The sequence below is a fragment of the Cucurbita maxima genome, unplaced genomic scaffold (genome assembly GCF_002738345.1).
Source record: "Cucurbita maxima cultivar Rimu unplaced genomic scaffold, Cmax_1.0 Cma_Scf00043, whole genome shotgun sequence".
Lineage (NCBI taxonomy): Eukaryota > Viridiplantae > Streptophyta > Magnoliopsida > Cucurbitales > Cucurbitaceae > Cucurbita > Cucurbita maxima.
Genome location: NW_019272059.1, coordinates 182,148 through 201,243, shown reverse-complemented (window position 1 = coordinate 201,243; position 19,096 = coordinate 182,148). Strand labels below are relative to the sequence as shown.

The following is a 19,096-nucleotide window of genomic DNA, read 5'->3' as shown; positions in this document are numbered from 1 at the left end:
TTTCTTCAATTTGTCATCATATTGCCCACAAGCTTATCAATGACATATGAAAGATTATAACATATGGCCTATTGATTGAGTATATGACTCAACTGCTTTTTCAAATGGTAGGATGTGAAGCCAGTCCTTATTTGGCTATCTGGATGCAAATATTCACATATCTTCAGGTCTATGTTATAATTAAATTCCATCAGCTTAATGTAGCAGTAAACCATAGTAGATAGTACTAGAAATGATGTAGAGAAGTATAACCTCAAAAGTCGTATGCCACTAAACACACTTAGTACAAGGCAACTTGCTTATAACGGCCCAAACCCACCACTGGCATAATAGACTTTTGATCCCAAATGGTGCAGGACAGAATGGTCCTGCTTTCACCTGCTCACACGATCATCATTTAATAAATTGCACTAGTTGACCGTTTAAATTAGAGCTTAACTCATTGTATAACCACAGGCTGTAATCTTATTTTGAAACTAGCACAGAATTGATTTCAGACGGTGAAGCACGGGGAGAAACATTCAAACACCCAGGTAAAATATGTAAACATTAAAATAAAGTTCTTTGACAAGCAGAAACCATCCTTTTTCATGTTACAAACCTCCAAAAGTGAGGCAGACGAATACACTTACATGTAAACAAAAAGTGGCTGAAGGGACCGCACATGCAACCGGTTTGGGTTTGGTAAGCTTTTGGTGATATTAAAAAAACAGGCACGCAAGGGTCGCCAACTTGCAGTCTCAAGGAGACAAAAATAGAAAATGCAGGTACACCTCACCTTGATTCAGATTAATAACGGTGTGGAGATGAGATTGGGGAGGTAGATGACGATGCTTAAAAGCTCCAGCAAATTCTTCCAACATCAACCGATCTAACCTTTTATTTTTACACCTACAAACAGGTTGATAATCATACTTCATGCACAGACAATACATGATCACATTCATAACTCCATGAAGGCAAGGTAACCCTTCTAAATAATAATTGAAAAACTACCTAAAAACATGCACCCAAATGTGATGTATAAAAATGAATTCTCTGATCAGCAAGAAATCAAATTTCTAAAAATGAAACTTTCTTCCTGGCATAGTTCAAGAAATCAGCTATTGAACTCAGAGATTCGGCTCTCCAAAGCCAATCATTTAGCACATCAAATTTCTAAGAATGGCCCAGTCAATTGATGCCTATTAAAAGTTTGGGCCACGTTAAATGTTCCTCTTCAATTTATTAAGCTATTCGTACATGCTAAAGCAATAGCGATCATTTGCGCCTTGAATCCAATGCTTATTACCCTATTCTCCCTATACATGCTTGAGGCCGAGCAATATAAAACTGACAGTATAGTCAAATAGCCTAAGACAGCTTAAAAACAAAAATATATATGTAACAATTCATTGTGCAATCAGGTAGATTGTGCCTCCAAAGAAGTCATCGGAGACGATTACTAATTAAAGTGGTGATGAGTGTCAGAACCATACTAAGAAGAGCGTATGTTGTGACTCCCATTTGCAGACAAGAATAGTGGGGGCACATGAGTGTTGCCTGTCGGGCTATATTAAGGGTCGAGAAAGAGAAGTGTCATGATGTAACCGAGAATGACGGTACATCATCTAGCACACCAAGAAGAGTGTGCAAAATTGTCAAGCTAGGGTACAAAGAAGAACATAAGCAACAATGTTGTCATGGTCGTTGGAGACAAACTCAATAAGGGCCAGATGAGACCTCTTTTGTCGTGAGTTTTGACAAGTGACTCTGGAATTAAGTTTGTATTAAGTAAAACTCACTAAAATTGGCATCTATCGAACACTAGATGAACGTTCCACAATCGCATGACTCCTCCCCATTTTGATGTGCATGGGTATCATATCAAATATGACTTAGAATGTGCTATAGGGGGAGACGGTTAGGTTTGATTTAGATTTGATTTAGTTATTTGAATTATATTTGATTCAGATTTCCTTGTTTTCAATATATTATGTAACGCTATATAATAGTCAATTTCATTCAATAGAAAGTGAGATTTCTCCCAATTCTTCTGATCTTTCCAGTTTCCTCTCTATTCTTAACATTTGGTAGTCATGCCCTAAACTTAAGATAAAACTAAAAATAGCAGTCTTCTAGGTGTGTCATAATAAAAGTATGTCTATGTGCAGCCTGCAATTTCGAAATTTGATGGGCTACTATCATCATTGGGCGATGCTCATGGAAAACTTTTTGCGTGTTCAAAAGAGTACTGGGGTTTGGTGGAGAACGAGATTCCTGCCGCAACAGAAGATATCGTTTTCACAGATGCCCAGAAGAACATTGAAGATCAGAAGTTGAAAATTTTGAAAGCAAAGAATTATCTATTTCAAGCATTAGATCGTTCGATCTTGGAGACAATTCTCAACAAGGATACAACAAAGAACATATGGGATTTTATGAAGTAGAAATATCAAGGTTCGACATGGGTAAAGCGTGCACATTTACAAGCTCTTTTGAAGGAGTTTGAAATGTTTCACATGAAGGCAGGAGAATCTGTGAATGAGTATTTTGCTTGGACCCTTAGCATAGCCAACAAGATGAAACTAAATATAAAGGAAATGTTGAAGTAGTTGAAAGGATTCTGAGATCTATGACTCCCAAATTTGTTTATATTGTGTGTTCCATTGAGGAGTCCAAAGATACAACCATCTTAACCATTGATGAGTTGCAAAGAAGCCTGCTTGTGCATGAACAACACATGAGTTCTCATGTTGAAGAAGGAATATTGAGAAGGAATATTGAGAAGATATGTGGTTCCTTGACTCGGGATATAGCAATCATATGTGTGGGAAGAAGGAATATTTTTCAGATTCACTGAATCAACAACTCAAGCATGGTTGTAACAGGAAAGGGTAATGTATGGCTGCAAGTGAATGGAATCATACTAATAATCATAGGAGTGTTCTATGTGCCAAAGCTAAAGAACAATTTGTTGAGTATTGAGAAATTGCAAGCAAAGGGGCTTACCATTTTGTTTCTTAATGGAACGTGCAAGGTGTTTCATCCTGAGAGATGCTTAATCATGGAGATAAAGATGTCTTCGAATCGAATGTTCGTACTGCATGCTATATCTCAGCCTGTAGCATCCACTTGTTTCAATAAAATCACAAAAGATATTGAGCAACTTTGTCACTATAGATATGGATATTTGGGCTTTAAGGGATTAAAGACTCTTCAGCAAAAGAAGATGGTGGATGGTTTACCACAGCTCAAGTCTCCATTGAGACTGTGTAAAAATTGTTTGGTGGGTAGGCAACAAAGGCACTCGTTTCCAAAAAGGAGCACATGGTGAGCTTCAGAAATTCTCCAATTGGTGCATGCTGATATTTGTGGACCGATCAAACCCATCTCAAACAGCAAGAAAAGGTACTTGATTACTTTCATAGATGACTTCAGCAGAAAAACATGGGTTTATTTCTTAATAGAAAAATCAGAATCCTTTGTTGTATTTAAAAACTTTAAGATTCATGTTGAGAATAAAACAAACTCATTTTTTAAAGCCTTACGAACGGATCGAGGAGGAGAGTTTACATCACAAGAATTCACCAATTTTTGTGATGAAAATGGCATACAAAGACAACTGATAGCTGCATACACGCCACAACAAACGGAGTTGTGGAATGAAAAAAATAGAACTATTATGAATATGGTTCATAGTATGATTTCAGAAAAGAAAATTCCGAAAAGTTTTTGGCCTGAAGCAATCAACTGGACTGTGCATGTACTGAATCGAAGTCCAACATTGGTTGTCAAAAATAAAACTCTAGAAAAAGCTTGGCGTGGAGTCAAACCTTCAATTGAGCATTTTAGAGTTTTTGGATGTATCTCTCATGTTCATGTGCCTGACAGTAAAAGAACTAAGTTGGATGATACGAGTTTGAGTTGTGTTTTGCTAGGAGTTTGTGAAAAGTCAAAGGCTTACAGACTCTATGATCCAACTTCACAAGATGTTGTATTCGAGGAAGATAAGAGTTGGGACTAGGATAAGACCTTGAAGAATCCATTATGTGCGATCTGGAATGGGGTGATCAAAGGGAGGCAGCAGATGTGTGTGATGAAAATGAAGCAAATCTGATATAAAAGCTGCAAAGGAAAATATTTCCTCTGGCTCTTTAGCTAAAGCAAGCTCTCCTAGCTCGAATAAGGGGAGGAATAGGAGACCACCAGTATGGATGAGAGACTATGCAACAGGAGAAGATCTTGCTGAAGAAGATAATGAAGCTCACTAGGTCATGTCTACCACTATAGATCTTGAAAACTTTGAAAACGCATTGAAGAGTAAGAAATGGAGGCAAGCCATGGATCTGGAAATGGAAGCAATAAACAGAAATGACACATGGAAATTGATGGAGTTACCTAAGGGCAGAAAGAAGGTTGGAGTAAAATGGATTTATAAGACGAAATTCAATGAAAATGGGGAAGTCGACAAATACAAGGCTAGGCTTGTTTTCAATGTATTCTGTAACGCTATATAATAGCCAATTTCATTCTTCAATAGAAAGTGAGATTTCTCCCAATTCTTCTGATCTTTCCAATTTTCTCTCGGTTCTTAACATAGACATGGTGTTGGTTCTCTACCACCTCTAGGCCTCATGGTCTAAGTGAGTCGACCTCATGATTTGTCAAGGCGTGGGCAAGCCTTTTAGTGTCTTGGGCATCTTCTTTCAAAAATGAGATTCCAAAGATAGTGTTAGGTAGTATAGATGTGCCAACATTGCACCGGCCCCCAAAAGTCAAAGGTTGCGATATAAGGCTAGGCTTTAACATGATGAGCAAAAATGTCTCGACATGGACAAAGAAAAGTTCATCCTCAATAGCCAAATAGATGGATGTCCAAGAGGTCTCGAATATGAAGATAACTCAAGAGTCAGTTCTCGAAAAGCATGTATGAGTGAGCAGCAAAGACACGTGACATTTGATGCTTGGGAGGGTATCATGAAGCGTCAGTGAGACTTGGTAGTTCCCGGTTGGCAAGGTATTTGCTTGTTATGCCTTGATAAGCATTATAAATGCCCAATAAGTTTTGGTTTGCATAGTTGTGTTCCTAGTAAGTATTATAATTCCACGGTAGCCCCAACAAGTGCTAATATCACTTGGTAAGCTTCATGAGCATTCTAACGTTGTTTTGATCCAATCAAGGTTCAAACATATCCCGGTGAAGTTGCAAATCGATACAGCAAGGTGTGGATCATGTAGTTAAGGACTAAGATGATGAAATATGACGTGGTGTTCCATTGAAGGACCTTGGTTTAGAGTAGAGGCAAGTCAGCTAGAATTGGGAAGGAACACAAGTGACATGATTACCAAGTAAGGTAGAGTTGAACATGAAGTGAAGTTTGGTAAAGAATGAAAGAACTTTGTCTAAGATCCAACTAAGCCACAAAGAAGAGTGAAAAAGGTATATTGGGACTTGAGTTTCCTTTAAGACTGACCATGATCATGTGTAAATCATATCATCGCAGGGTTGAAATAGCAACAACTTCATTTAAATCTTAGATCTTATAATTGAGCACCAACCTATTATTCATCGGGATATTAGTTTATATAAGAAGGAAATGACTTAAACATCCAAAAACATAAAAACTTATCATTAAAAGGGCGTTCCCATTAACATCATTTCCTACTTTTCCAAATCCCTAAGATAGTATAGCTCGTAGAGCTCCTCTCCCAAAAATAGTAAAGCTCGCACAGTTCCTCTTAGAGAGCTCCGCGATTCAGTTTATACAGATCAAGAAGACAGATTATGATCCAAATTTCCGTTTCATCCTCCTATTCTGCCTGAATAAATGAAAACTGAGGTAAAATTTGAATATCTGAATTAGAACCAAGGAGTTGATCATGCTAACTAGCCGAGAGATCTTCAATGTCTTTCCTTATCATTGTTTGTTCTTCAAAATCACTTAAAACTATGCACTGCAGCAATTGACTCAGATTTTGCAATCTTTCTGCAGCAAGTTTTGTCCAACTTCAAATTGCAATGCATGAAACCCGTCGATTACTTAAAAAACTATCTAAAAGTTTATTGGAGTATTTAACACGTTTACCCAAATGTATTTATCTTAAAGAAAGCAAATAAATCTAGGTCTTTATTTGGATTGGAGGTGTACAAATTGTAAAGAATTGAAGATGATAACAGAGGCTCTCAACAGAGAGCATTGTTGCCTTCAATTGTATTTACGATAGGATAGTACATGAGAATTGTTGGGAGGGAGTCTCACATTGCCTAATTTAGAGAATGATCGTGAGTTTATAAATAAGGAACACATCTCCATTGGTATGAGGCCTTTTAGGAAAATCAAAACCATGAGAGCTTATACTCAAAAGTGGACAATATCATACCATTGTGGAGATTCATGGTTCCTAACATAGTTTCAGAGTCATGCCCTTAACTTATTCATGTCAATAGAATCCTCAAATGTTGAACAAAGAAGTTGTGAGCCTTGAAGGTGTAGTCAAAGAGTGACTCAAGTGTCAAACAAAAAGTGTACTTTGTTTGAGGGCTCCAGAGAAAGGAGTCGAGCCTCAATTAAGGGGAGGCTATTCGAGGGTTCTATAGGTCTCAGGGGAGGCTCTATGACGTACTTTGTTCGAGGGGAGGATTGTTAAGGATGGTTGGGAGGGAGTCCCACATTGGTTATTTAAGAGGATCATCATGGATTTATAAGTAAGGAATACATCTCCATTGCTATGTGGCTTTTCGGGGAAACCAAAAGCAAAACCATGAGAGCTTATACTCAAAGTGGACATTATCATACCATTGTGGAGATTCGTGGTTTCTAACATTACAACCATCTTTCTTGCTACTAATGTGACAAAGAACAAGAAAAATAAATCTTTTCTAGAAAGGAAAGTGTAAAAACAGAGTAAATACACAGGTAGAAGAATGGCTTAACTTATAAGAGAAACTGTAAAACGTATCCTATCACAAGGTAATAAAAAACCCCTTAGAATATAGGATTCGGAAGAAGTAGCTACGAAATTTTATACTTGAGCTCCAATGGTCTCTTGCCTATTAACATAAAGTCTCTTAGATTAGTAATAGAGGATTGGAGAGTGTGAGAGAGCCTTCTTTCGAAAGTGTCATCTCTTTCTACTTTTTGTAACCAGATTTCTCTCTGTCCAATTGTTTGCCTGAGTTTTATGCTTACCCGAACTGACATGGTTCCTAATTTTCAGAAACAAGTAACACAACGTGCATTTTCCACATACCGAAAGTGAATCAAGCTACAAGTCCATTCCAAACATCGATTCACTGAATGGCCAAAACTAAAAAGGCACTCCCCACTCACTCATCCGCCAAACAAGTCATATACGATTTCACTAAACTCAATAACATTAATGATTTCATAATGACCAAGAGTGGAAAGTTGAACTATGTAGATTTTACAAATAATTCGCGAACTTTCTAACCTCTTGACAGACTTCGAGATTCTGAACCAAAAACACGAATGTCTCTCCAAACACGTCTCCTCCGCCTCATCGCTCGGTTTAGTGACTGATTCTCCCTCTATTCACTTGTCTCTGCACCTACATCCCGCAGATGTAACGTCGAAATGAATATCGGCTAAGAGTTTACCACGCAAGCAGAGGATGATAGAAGATGAGGTTCCAGATATGGATGAGTAGCAACAATGAGGAAGAACTCGACGGCTGGAGCCGCGACCTGGTACTCCATCTGGCGCCAAGAACGATTCAATTGCCCAATACAGTGCTGGGTGGCCTTTTCTTGGCGTCTTCGAGTTACCGCGCATTGGATCATTATAGTGGCGGCTATGGGCCGCCCCGCTGCTGGGCTTCGATCATGGGGCAACTGGACTAAATAGCCACATAACCCTTTTAAAAAAAAGTAGATTGTTATTATTTTTGTTCTCAAAATTTGACCGCGGCCGATGGCGGGAAGGGGCTGAAGGCGGGTGTAAATAACCGCCCGTTCACGCTACCCGCAAAAAAAGTTCAAAATCTCCCGCGTTTTCCATTGCCCCTTTAAATCACTTCTTCTTCCCTCCGATTTGGATCTTACGAAAATCTCCCATTCCCTTTCCCTCCGATTCCAATCGCCGATCCTCACTTTCTTTCTCGGCTTCTTCAATCTGCATCTCCAACCTCGAGCTTCTGTANCCTTTCGCGGTTCTCTTGTTTCTTCCCCTTCAACGACAATGGGGAAGCAAACCAAATCCAGAAAATCTGAGAGCGCTAGCAAGGGGACTGCCAACGTTACCCCTATGCAGGTCGCCTTCATTGTTGATAGATATCTCTCCGACAACAATTACGCCGAATCGCGCTCTGTTTTTAGAGTAGAAGCTTCCTCACTCATTGCAAACTCTCCGATCCAAGAGGTACCTGTTTTTTCCTTTTTTTTGAGATCTGGGATTTTCCCGCCATTAGTTAGTTTTTGTTTTTTCTTCCCCTAGTCGTCACATGAGTTTTAATTCTTTTGGTTTTCAGGCTCCGAAGAGCTTGCTGAGCTTAGAGGCTATGTTGGATGAATACATCTGTTTGAAAGAACAAAGGGTGATTCTAGATCAAGAAAGAATCTATCTAGAACAAGAGAAGATTCGCGTTCACACTCTTCTACAGGGTATGCAGACTGTCATGAGTGCTTATAATGTCAGTGGAAGGTCCTCAGCGCCGTCGATTTCAGCTGCTCCAGATAAAGTTGCAGCTGTTAGTCAATCTGGTCCTTCTGAATCTCCTACAGGTACTGTCCTAAATCTTTCTGGATTAGAAGAAACATATATTTTCTGTGATACCGACAAATCATCAGGGCTAGACCCCTCTTAAATTGGCTTACTCAATTGCCATAGTACCGGATAGAGAAAATTAATGATCTCTGAGCTCTTTAGGAGTAAAATCCTGCGTTTATCTTATACTTGCATCATCAACTTAGACTGCAATCCAGTTCTTGGTAGTAGCATGTAGTTCTTCGCTTTTCCTGGAAATATGGGAGACTGGGTTTCTCCACAATTTTTCTTAGTCGTTATAAGTAAATTTCTTAGCAGCATTTTGAAATATTTCTGAGCGTTTGCAACTTCTGGTGCATTACATACATAGTTGAACGGTCTGAAAATGTTAGTATTTGGCGTTTGGTAAGGTTATTGTAAGTTCAAGAGTTTTATGTAAAGGGTTTTGAGATTTACTGCTTTCAGGTATCCCCGTAAACATTAAACAACCTGTTCGTTCAGAGGTCACACCTCAGAATACAAATGGCGGGCCTCAAAGTTTCACAACTCCCGTTATTACTGGCACAGAAGCAAGTAAAAGAAAGAGCTCCATGACTTCCACTTCTGTTCCTCCAGCTGCTAAGAGATCTCGAAATAAATTATCTTCCAGGAAATCAGCAAGCAAAGGCAAGCTTTCTCTACTAAATGTTTGTGCTATTATATGATTGATTGAGGCGCATCTGTTTTCAATCATATCTAATATAATTCATGTCCGTTACAGATACTGATGCACTTTCCCAATCAACTGAAGCTGCCAATGTTCAGTCAAGGATTCAGCATTCTAACGAAATTCAGTCATCATCTCCTAGCTGCCCTCCCAATGAATCTGTAGTTCAAGGATCAAGTGTTGTAAAATGTTTGTTCAACCACCAGCCTTCATTCTCTATTCCAACTAACTCTTCTGGTCCGAAGACACCTCCTCGTGCAAATTCCTGTCAAAGTGACAAGTCTACATCTCCACTTGAGATTTCTTCTGCTGCTGATTGCAGTAACAACAATACTCCACAAGACGTTAGTCCTACTTGTTGCACTGTAATTTCATCAAAAAGGGTTACGATCAGTCCTTATAAGCAAGTAGCTTACTATTCTGTGGAGAGGAACCATAGCATTTTATCTCCCTCCCCTGTCAAGACAAACGCTAAAAGGCTTGGTAAGAGAGACCACGTGAAGGGACGGCTAGACTTTGATGTTTCAGATGTACCCATGAGTTCTGACAAGGGGATTGAAAATGAAATTTATGTAACCGAATCAGAAAAGCAGCTAGACATTTTTGACATAGATTTGCCTTGTCTAGATGTTTTTGGAGAAGATTTCTCTTTCAATGAAATGTTGGCTGATTGGGATATGGATTGTGAAGTAACTGGTTGTTCATCCGTCCCAACCTTGGGTGCTTCAACAGACACTCTTTCAGGGTAATTCTTTGCTCACCACGCTGCAATTTCCACTCGCTACTTTCTAGCTCTTATTCTGATAATTTGTTCAGTGTTTTTCTCTCCCAGTTCTCATGAATCAATGGACTGTTACGTGGAGACTAATCAGATGATGTCAGAATATTCATCTACGGTGACACAAATTTTATCTGGAAAAGAGACAAACACAGAAGGTAATGCAGTTCATCTTCTAAACCTCGTGAAGTTCCATTGAGCAATGTGCAGGTTTATGAGCAAATTTTACTAATGCAGGCATTGATTCATTAACTACTGTGAAGTCCACAACAAAATGCATAAGAATTTTAAGCCCAGGTAAAAACTCATTTGCAACTTCTTCTCGCGCATTATATGGTGATAATTAAATTGTGCATAGTTAAATCTTTGTCCTTCGATATTGCTTGCAGCCAAAAAATTGTAGTTACCCAAGTTTGTGATCAAGATAATTATGCTGCTTCTTCAAGAAACTTACTCTTAACCCAAGGAAATAATCATGTTTTCAGTTCAACAAGTTGTTTGGTAAGTTTAAATTACCATTCATCTGTAGGCATTCAAGTCAAAATTTCTGATCAATCCCCTCCTCTTTAGTCATTCTTTTTCCCTCTCTGATGCTGGAAATATTGATGCAATGATTTGTATATGCAAGATTAATTTTCTGATGTTGACTTTCTAGATTTTGACATGAGTTGTAAATTTCTAGATGGAATCCTTGGTAACATTTCAGTAGATGCAACATGTATCTTAGGACATTTCTTTGGTATCTCCCGAACTGTCAAGATAAGGCATTGTTATCAGGATTCTCCGTTGTAAAGAAACATTGACGTTGAGAATTGTTGGAAGACAAGTCTGGAGTTGATTATAAATTTATAAGTAAGAAATATATTTTCATTCAAAAGTTCAAAATAGATATCCTACCATGGTCGTGATTCTCCATTCAAAGCCCATTCGTTTGTAATATTAAATAATAATACCAGGAATGCAAATTGTCCTTACTGGCTGCCCATCATCCAATTTCCAAGTCAACTATCCTTTTTGTTTATAGCTTTAAGTTGGAAGTCTAAGCCTTAATTCCTTTAAAATATTAAACCATTCCTAATTAATGGTTTAATATTTTAATTCCACAAGTTAAATGAATCTCAATCATATATAATTTATTAATAAAATTGAGCAAGTGACATAATTTTAAATTTTAAATTTCGGTTTTTTAACCTAGGTGACTTAATTTCAATATTTTCTACTTGATATCTTATAAATTATATATTATTTAAAAATAATAATAATATGAAATGAAATCATAATTAGATGCAAATTATTTTATCCCTTTTAGATTTTTCCTAATCTAATATCTTGTTTCCATTTTAATGCAAAAACTATTTAAATCAAAACTTGATTATACTATATAAGTTAATTGATTATAACAATTAAACCAACCAAATATATTATTATTGAAAGTATATTAGACGATAACGCTATTTATTTCTATATTCTCAACAATATTATTATTAAGTATTTGTTATTTATGAGCATAACTTTAATCATAAGGAATGAAAATTCCCTTTTAAAGTTCAATGCCTTCTCCACAATTATTAAATTAAAATAATAATAATATAATGTTCTTGTTAACAATTATATTCCTTGAAAAATTTGGTTCTATTTTGAATTTAAATTGCAAGAAAATGTTTTAGCGTTAAATTTCAATTACATATAAAGTCAAAATAGTTGGAAAAAAATATATATGTTAGGTTTTAGTATTTTGTATAGCAAATTCTAGTTTGTAGGTTAAAGAAAAGCTTATATTTATTATAAACAACTTATAATTTTTATTTGAAAATAAATGAATAAATACCATTAAAATGGAACTCAAACTAAACCTCTCCCCGACTTGTTTTCAAAACTTATTTACATTCATACATAGAAAGCATCATATTATTGTGGAGGTTCGTTATTTCTAACATGGTATCAGAGTTATGTCTCTATATTAACTTAACCATGTTAGTATCCGCCTTGTGAGGTTCATTATTTATAACATAGGAGCCCTCTTCACCCTCCACCTAAGCTGCGGAGGAAAGGCCCAAAGCCAATCCCAAAGAACCGCGAAGCTTTATAGGGTGTTTTTGTCCAAGTGCAGGTAGTCCGCATCTTCACAAGACATGTCTATTTCACCGAACCTCTCTCCGAGACAGTGCCCAGATCGTTATGTCTTTCGTGCCGGTCGGAACATACCCGACAAAAAATTTCACTACCTTATGCTCTTACCTTTAACTTAATTATATGTTAACTTGATTATATGTTAGTTAAAAATAAAGTTAATTGTGTTTTGGATTGAAAGAAAAGAATATGAAACTGAAATCCCACACACACGAAGCTTCTTCAATAGGGAAGGAAAGAGGTGGCGACTTGGTACAGACCCAAAATACACGGCTCTGTTAGGCGTCAACCAACAAAATTGAGTTCCAAAACGTGTCCTTTTAATCTAGGCTTAGTGTGCAGCAGCTGCAGCCGAAGCTCCGTTGAGAAGCCGGCATGGGTGTCTGAATTGGGTCTCTATTTATAGGCTTTGTGTCGTTGGATTGCAAGAACAAGAGCCTCAATCTCTCCCCTTTTCTCTCAACTTCTCTTCATATATTACTCCACAAACACCTCTTTCATCTCTAATCCACCACCAATTTCCTCTCCGTTCTTTCAATTCCTCGCCCCATTTCTTCTTACCCATAAAACAGCTTCTCATGGCTATCTCCAACAAATTTCCTTGCCTTCTCTTCCTCTCCTCTCTTTTTGTCTCTGCCGCGCTTGGTGCGTAGCCATCTAACCCACTTTCTATATGGGTTTGGTTTGGTTTGGTTTGGTTTGACGGTGTTTGTTGTGGTGCAGGGGATCTTGTTTGCGAGGAATTGTCGGTGGATGTGTGCGCATTTTCAATAGCTTCATCGGGGAAGAGATGTTTGTTGGAGACGGCAGAGACGAAAGATGGGAAGATTGAATATCAATGCAGAACGTCTGAGGTGATAGTGGAATGGATGGCGGAGTTCATAGAGACAGATAAATGCATCAAGGCTTGTGGGGTGGATCGGAACTCGGTCGGAATTGCCTCCGATGCACTCCTCGAGCCACTCTTCACCGCCAAGCTTTGCTCCCCTGCCTGCTACCAGAAATGCCCCAACATTGTTGACCTTTACTTCAACATGGCCGCAGGAGAGGGTAACCCATAACCCAAAATTCCCAATCTCTTAACTTCACAACAAAATTCCCAATCTAATGCCTATTCAATTCATGTCATTGCAGGAGTGTTCTTGCCCGACCTTTGCACCAGACAACGCACAAACCCCCACCGTGCCATGGCAGAACTGCTGAGCTCCAGTGCTGCTGCTGCTTCTGCTGCTGGCGGTCCAGTGTCATCGGAAAATACCCCTGGATTCTTCCCCACAGCTGATGCCCCAGCTCCGATGTGAAGACGACGTTGATTTATTGTTTGGTTGGTGATTGATTGATTGATTGTATCTTCATTGTCATTTTCCTAGAACAGCTGAGAGGAAATAGATGGGTGATTTTCTTTGGATTTCACATTTACTTTCCATACCATTATATTGTATACCTCTTTTTCCTTTGTTCTGCTTTTCAATATTCCCATACACACACTTAGTTTTACTCTATATTTCTCCTTAATAAAAGTATTATTGTTACCTTACTGTGTTCTCCTCGACCAATTTTGTAGTTGCATACCGCAACAGCCCAAAGACACCGTTAACAACTCAGGGCCTACGAGAGAGAGGCTTCCACACACGTATAAAACATGTTCCGTTCCTCTCTCCAACATACATATGTTCTCACCATCCACATTCACCCCTTTAGCCCAATAATGACTTTGATACCATTTATAACAAATCAAGTCCACTGTTATCTCAAAAGTGACTGAAGTGTCCGAATAATGAGTGTACTTTGTTTGAGGGCTCTAGAAAAGGAGTTGAGCCTAGACTAAAAAGAGACTGTTTGAGGGTTCTATAAGCCTCACAGATGGTTCTATAGTGTACCTTGTTGAAGGGGATGATTGTTGAGAGTCCCATATTAACTTAATTGAGCGGAAGATCCTAAGTTTATAAGTAAATAATATCATCTCTATTGGTACAGAGACATTTTGTGGAAATCAAAAATAAAGTAACGAGCGAGCGTTTATGTTCAAGATGGACAATATATGTATTATTTATTAAAGTATTTAAATTGATTTCTAACAAAAACAAATGTGTCATTTATTAAAGTATTTAAATTACAAGAATTTATTTCTCATCAAACAAGTTAAAAGCTGTATTTTATGTTCTTTAATGATTCTGTATTAATGGTCAAGGTCAACAACATTTTTAAGAGTTTGACCAAATCAAAGTCCACGTGTCTGGATTTTTGACTGGTTCCCAATTGATTCAACTTGCGCGTAACACAATTGAGCTTTTAGTCATAAAAGAAAATAAATAAAGCTAACATGGAATTGGGCCATCATATGGGCTTACTTAAATTGGGTAGGCCCAATACAAAATAAAGGGACCAGGACTTTATAGGGGATATTTCAAATTATATAATAATTTCCATCTAAAATGAGAAAACCCCACACTATATTGAAATAATTAGTCAGCCAACAAAATAATAATAATAATAATAATAATAATAATAATAATAATAATAATTTCGTTATTGAAGATTAGGTTAGCGACAAATTATGTAAAAGCATCGCATAATAATTATTTGATCTTGAAAAAATTATTAAATGTACTTGCCTTATTAATAAATTTTCGAAAAATGTGAAATATATTTATATTAATTTTAAAAAATAAAAAATAATTTGGTTATTAGTGTGGTCCACGGTGGGTCAACTTCTTTCTTCTACAACAATTGACAACCCAATATGCAATAAGAATAGAATAATCGCTCCTTATTCCAAGGGAAAAGGGTGAAAATAATTAATAATTAATAATTAATAAAATTGTCTAGACGTCGCGTGCACACGTCGTTTGAAAATGTGGACCACCTTTGTTTTGTTTTGGGCCCTGCGGAATAAGCGGCCCACCTTTGTTTTGATTTTGTGGCAATTGTTTTCAGTACTGAGCGAGTCAAGTCAATTTAAGATTGTGTCACCTATGACGTAATGTATGCTCAAACCTCTGATCCCATTAGAAAAACAATGTTATATGAATACAAGCAAAAAGCAACACAACGACTTAAATAACATATAAATTTTTTGGTACGGAAAATTTGACAACTAGTCGCATCTCTATATAGTACATTTTGAGGCGATTTATGTATGACAGACCTAAACGTCATACAAAATTTAGATGGGAGGGGTTGACAATAGGTCACCTATACATCACGACAAGGATTTTGATAATATAATGGACGTGAAGCCGTGGACAACACATCTTAGACAAGCATAATCGTAGCAGACAACATTCATTAGATTAGATTAGATTGATATGGGGAGTAGGTTGTGGGATACTCAAACATTCCCCATACAATAATAGTGTATGGTTGTTTACACTTAAGACAAAATGTGAATCATAAGTTTTCTCCTACAAATTACTGTCATTGCGACACGTGGCAGAGACCCAGTCAATGATTTGATGAATGGAATCAGATAAAGAGAAGAAGAAAGAAAAAGAAAGGGTTTTGGTAAGGCCGCAAAGCAGAGAAGAATAGCCCTTGGCTTTGGCTTTGCCTTTGGCTTTGCCTTTGGCTTTGCCTTTGCCTTTGCCTTCGCCTTTGTCTTCGGGTTGGGTAACAAAATTAAATAAAAAATAAATAAATAATAACACACAGCCTTTTTTTACTTTCCACATCGAACTTGCAGCTTCCTCGTTAAGTTATCATCCATTTTCTCAACTTTAATCATTAATATCTCTTTCCATACTAAAATTTGTAACAATTTAACAAAGTTTTATAAATATAATGATTTAATCTTTGAATTTATAAATTTGAAAGAAATGGGTGAGTGTGTCACTTCTAATCCATCGCCCACCATGAACATGTTTGATGAAAATGAAAGCATTTGCATTACTAAGAACATAGATTCGAGTGTAATGTAATGTAATGTGATGTAGCTAAGCTATCAGATCTTCCAGAAACTTTTTCTTTTTCTTTTTCTTTTTCTTTTTCAATTTTTCAATTTGTGTTGTCCCCCCCACCCCCACCTCTTTTCTTTTTCATCTCTGTAATTTCCTCTGAATTCTCTGCGCACCCATTGCACGTTTCTGTTCTTCTTTCCTTACTTCCGTTCAAGCGCCCAACATTAGCTCAGACCACTGTCTGCCGGACCATTGTTTCCACCCTTTACCAAATCCTCCATTGTTTTATTCCAACAGAACCATGAATTCCTTTCTAACTTCCTCTTCGTTCTTTAAAGCGCTCCCAATTCTATATTGCGAGCTTTAATTAATGGAGTTGAAGGGTTGTTACCAAATCCAATACCCACTTCTTTAAATCCCCAATTTCTTCCTAAATATTGGAGGAATTAATTGGAGCCCTCGAGTGTTTTAGTTCTCTGATATGTGCGTGGGGTTTAGTAGAAGTGATTGTGTGATAGTTTTAGCTTGTGGGTTACGAAAATGGCGCCTCCAGAAGTTTCCCAGTCCGACATTGATCTGGAGCAAGGGGATCATCGGCGGTCTGTTAGTGGTAGTGAGTTGAGCGCCGATTGTAGCGTCTATTTCTCTGACGCCGATGAGGGTTCTTGTTATTCCCAGTTTTATTCCACCAACGGTGGTTCTTACGATGAGTATAGGTTTGCTTTCGTTTCTCAGCCGGGGGTTGGGGTGGTTGTTTCGGATTCTCGGCGGCTTTCATCGGCTTCGGATCGTTCGGTCGAGGTTGAAAATGAGATTGGGATTACTGAAATTAAGGTGCATTTAGGTAAGGTTGAGAGGGATTGCAGGATTTGTCATCTGGGTTTGGAGAGTAATAGCCAAGAATCTGGAATCCCAATCGAATTGGGTTGTTCTTGCAAGGATGATCTGGCTGCGGCTCACAAGCATTGTGCTGAAACCTGGTTCAAAATCAAAGGCAATAAGTGAGTTAAATCCCTGTTTTTATAAGCAAGTTTTGATGTTTTTTTTCCATGAATTCTGATCATTCTTCACTCATGCTATGCCATGTCATGCTTCATAGTTCTTTGAGTTCATGTTTTCAGATTATGTTCTTGCTGCTGTTCTTGTGATAAGCATCTTCTGTGATATTCTGGTGAATTTGGTACTTAAACCTTTACCATTTTGAGCTTGAGGTTGCGGACACAAGGATGCTTGCTTAGAGACACAAAAGGAAATAAGAGTAAAACATAAGAAAGACGTTTATTTATCTCCAAGCAAGTTACACTGATTATTCCTTCTTCCTTCTCCCTTTTCTGATGCCTTAGGAATCTCTCTTTCTCCCAAATTGTTTAGTCACTGTGAGCTCTTTTAGATCCTTACTCTCATCAACTAATATCAAAAGATGTGCATTCAGGGAGAGAGGAATAACTGGGTCTTGAACCAAGTATTTTAGTAATGGTTGAAGGTGAATTGGGGGACTTGATGGTTTGGCATTTGCTGTCTTACATGATAGGTTTACACCTTGTGATTGTTGTGTGATCGTTCTTTACTTTCTGTTTGATGCTCGAAAATGGACCGAGGCATTTGCATTGTTCCTTTGGCCACTTTGTTTATTCATAATCTTCTTAAATCTTATTAGGACGTGTGAGATTTGTCATTCGGTTGCACGAAACATTCTGGGACCAAATGAAGTTGAGTCAACAGAGCAATCTAATGAATCCAACAACGCCTCTTCAACGACTGCGGTTGCTGCATCGATTCCGTCATCAGATAGCCCAAGCTTCTGGCGTGGCCATCGGTTTCTGAACTTTCTACTTGCTTGTATGGTTTTTGCATTTGTTATATCTTGGCTCTTTCACTTCAACGTGCCCTCATAAACGCACCCCGTAAAGCGAGTAGTATCGAAACAGAGGGGAAATCCAGATCAAGGAACTTGCAGGATTTGCTGCTGCAAAAGACCCTCCAGAGAGCTGCCTTCAGAGAGTCCATAACTTCATATAGATTATCATCCTATACACATGTACCATTCCCCACATTCCCCACAGAAGTTTTTTCACTGCCCTTTATTCAATTCCAAGTTATAGAGAAATTTGGTGTGTAGTCAATCAAGAACATGCTTGATGATTCTGAGTATTTCAATGAGCATCATCTTTCTTTATACTTGTTTCTTCTGCTCTATTGATATCTTGTTAAAGTATTTGGTTTTTGAGCGTTGATTATGGCTCTGTGCTTTCTCAAGGTCTCATTTTAACACATTCAAAATGGGTGAAGAGGCCAAATATATGATGACAGCAATAAATGGTGTGGAATTTAAGAGGTTTTTGTTCATGTTCTTAAATGAAGAGCAGACGTTTTCGTTGTGGACCAAAATAAAACACATGTATCATTGTGTCGGGGAAGAAGATGGGACCTTCCTGCTGTCAAGTACAAACAAGAATCTGTCAGTAAAACTTGTCAAAATAAGCCGCGAAGGGCAGCCCTTTTATTGCAACTTCGACAGCTACGAATCTGTGCAACTAAAGTGGCTTTATTTGCGACTTCTTTGTTGACACTGTTCTTGTTGAAAGCAACAGATGTTTCTTTCAAACTTCCCTCCACCATCTTCGATAACAATAATAGAAAATCCGATCTTGACTCGTCTTTGTTCCAATTATGTGTCGTAAAAATATGTCTCGAGAGGTTAAGATTCTTAATTCGAAATAGACCTGCATGCATTCACATTTTTCTTCTTAAAAGACACGTTCTTGCTCTTAAATTCAGCAAATAGACGAGCAAGAACTTGTTTCAATATGACCACCTTGTGTTCGCATCGAACGGAGGTACGAATATCAGTAGCTAGGGAGAGGCAAGTTCCTTACTGATA

General features: G+C 37.8%; 3 protein-coding genes and 1 long non-coding RNA gene across 4 annotated transcripts; 3 read left to right on the top strand and 1 right to left on the bottom strand.

The window, feature by feature from the left end:
* Nucleotides 1-280: 280 nt before the first annotated feature.
* On the bottom strand, nt 281-7,743 carry LOC111470095. Its single transcript, XR_002714974.1, has 3 exons — nt 7,435-7,743; nt 633-891; nt 281-378 (listed from the first exon to the last, which is right to left on the bottom strand). It is a non-coding gene; the product is annotated as an uncharacterized LOC111470095 (long non-coding RNA).
* A 295-nt stretch (nt 7,744-8,038) lies between these two features.
* LOC111470082 lies at nt 8,039-10,968 on the top strand. The gene is made up of 7 exons (XM_023115559.1): nt 8,039-8,360; nt 8,470-8,722; nt 9,171-9,371; nt 9,466-10,156; nt 10,244-10,347; nt 10,427-10,486; nt 10,579-10,968. The coding sequence occupies exons 1-7, from the start codon at nt 8,181-8,183 to the stop codon at nt 10,590-10,592; spliced, it is 1,503 nt and encodes a 500-aa protein (XP_022971327.1). The 5' UTR covers nt 8,039-8,180; the 3' UTR covers nt 10,593-10,968.
* A 1,731-nt stretch (nt 10,969-12,699) lies between these two features.
* Nucleotides 12,700-13,856, top strand: LOC111470091. The gene is made up of 3 exons (XM_023115570.1): nt 12,700-12,964; nt 13,043-13,369; nt 13,454-13,856. The coding sequence occupies exons 1-3, from the start codon at nt 12,898-12,900 to the stop codon at nt 13,618-13,620; spliced, it is 561 nt and encodes a 186-aa protein (XP_022971338.1). The 5' UTR covers nt 12,700-12,897; the 3' UTR covers nt 13,621-13,856.
* Nucleotides 13,857-16,136: 2,280 nt separating this feature from the next.
* On the top strand, nt 16,137-18,393 carry LOC111470088. Its single transcript, XM_023115567.1, has 2 exons — nt 16,137-17,216; nt 17,873-18,393. The coding sequence occupies exons 1-2, from the start codon at nt 16,756-16,758 to the stop codon at nt 18,108-18,110; spliced, it is 699 nt and encodes a 232-aa protein (XP_022971335.1). The 5' UTR covers nt 16,137-16,755; the 3' UTR covers nt 18,111-18,393.
* Nucleotides 18,394-19,096: the final 703 nt, after the last annotated feature.

Bases quoted from the DNA above. Each gene is read 5' to 3' on its own strand.
- LOC111470082 (XM_023115559.1), top strand. From the start codon at position 8,181: ATGGGGAAGCAAACCAAATCCAGAAAATCTGAGAGCGCTAGCAAGGGG. The intron at 8,361-8,469 runs GTACCTGTTTTT...TTTGGTTTTCAG, and splicing joins CAAACTCTCCGATCCAAGAG to GCTCCGAAGAGCTTGCTGAG. The intron at 9,372-9,465 runs GCAAGCTTTCTC...TGTCCGTTACAG, and splicing joins CAGGAAATCAGCAAGCAAAG to ATACTGATGCACTTTCCCAA.
- LOC111470091 (XM_023115570.1), top strand. From the start codon at position 12,898: ATGGCTATCTCCAACAAATTTCCTTGCCTTCTCTTCCTCTCCTCTCTT. The intron at 12,965-13,042 runs GTGCGTAGCCAT...GTTGTGGTGCAG, and splicing joins TTTTGTCTCTGCCGCGCTTG to GGGATCTTGTTTGCGAGGAA. The intron at 13,370-13,453 runs GTAACCCATAAC...ATGTCATTGCAG, and splicing joins CAACATGGCCGCAGGAGAGG to GAGTGTTCTTGCCCGACCTT.
- LOC111470088 (XM_023115567.1), top strand. From the start codon at position 16,756: ATGGCGCCTCCAGAAGTTTCCCAGTCCGACATTGATCTGGAGCAAGGG. The intron at 17,217-17,872 runs GTGAGTTAAATC...AAATCTTATTAG, and splicing joins TTCAAAATCAAAGGCAATAA to GACGTGTGAGATTTGTCATT.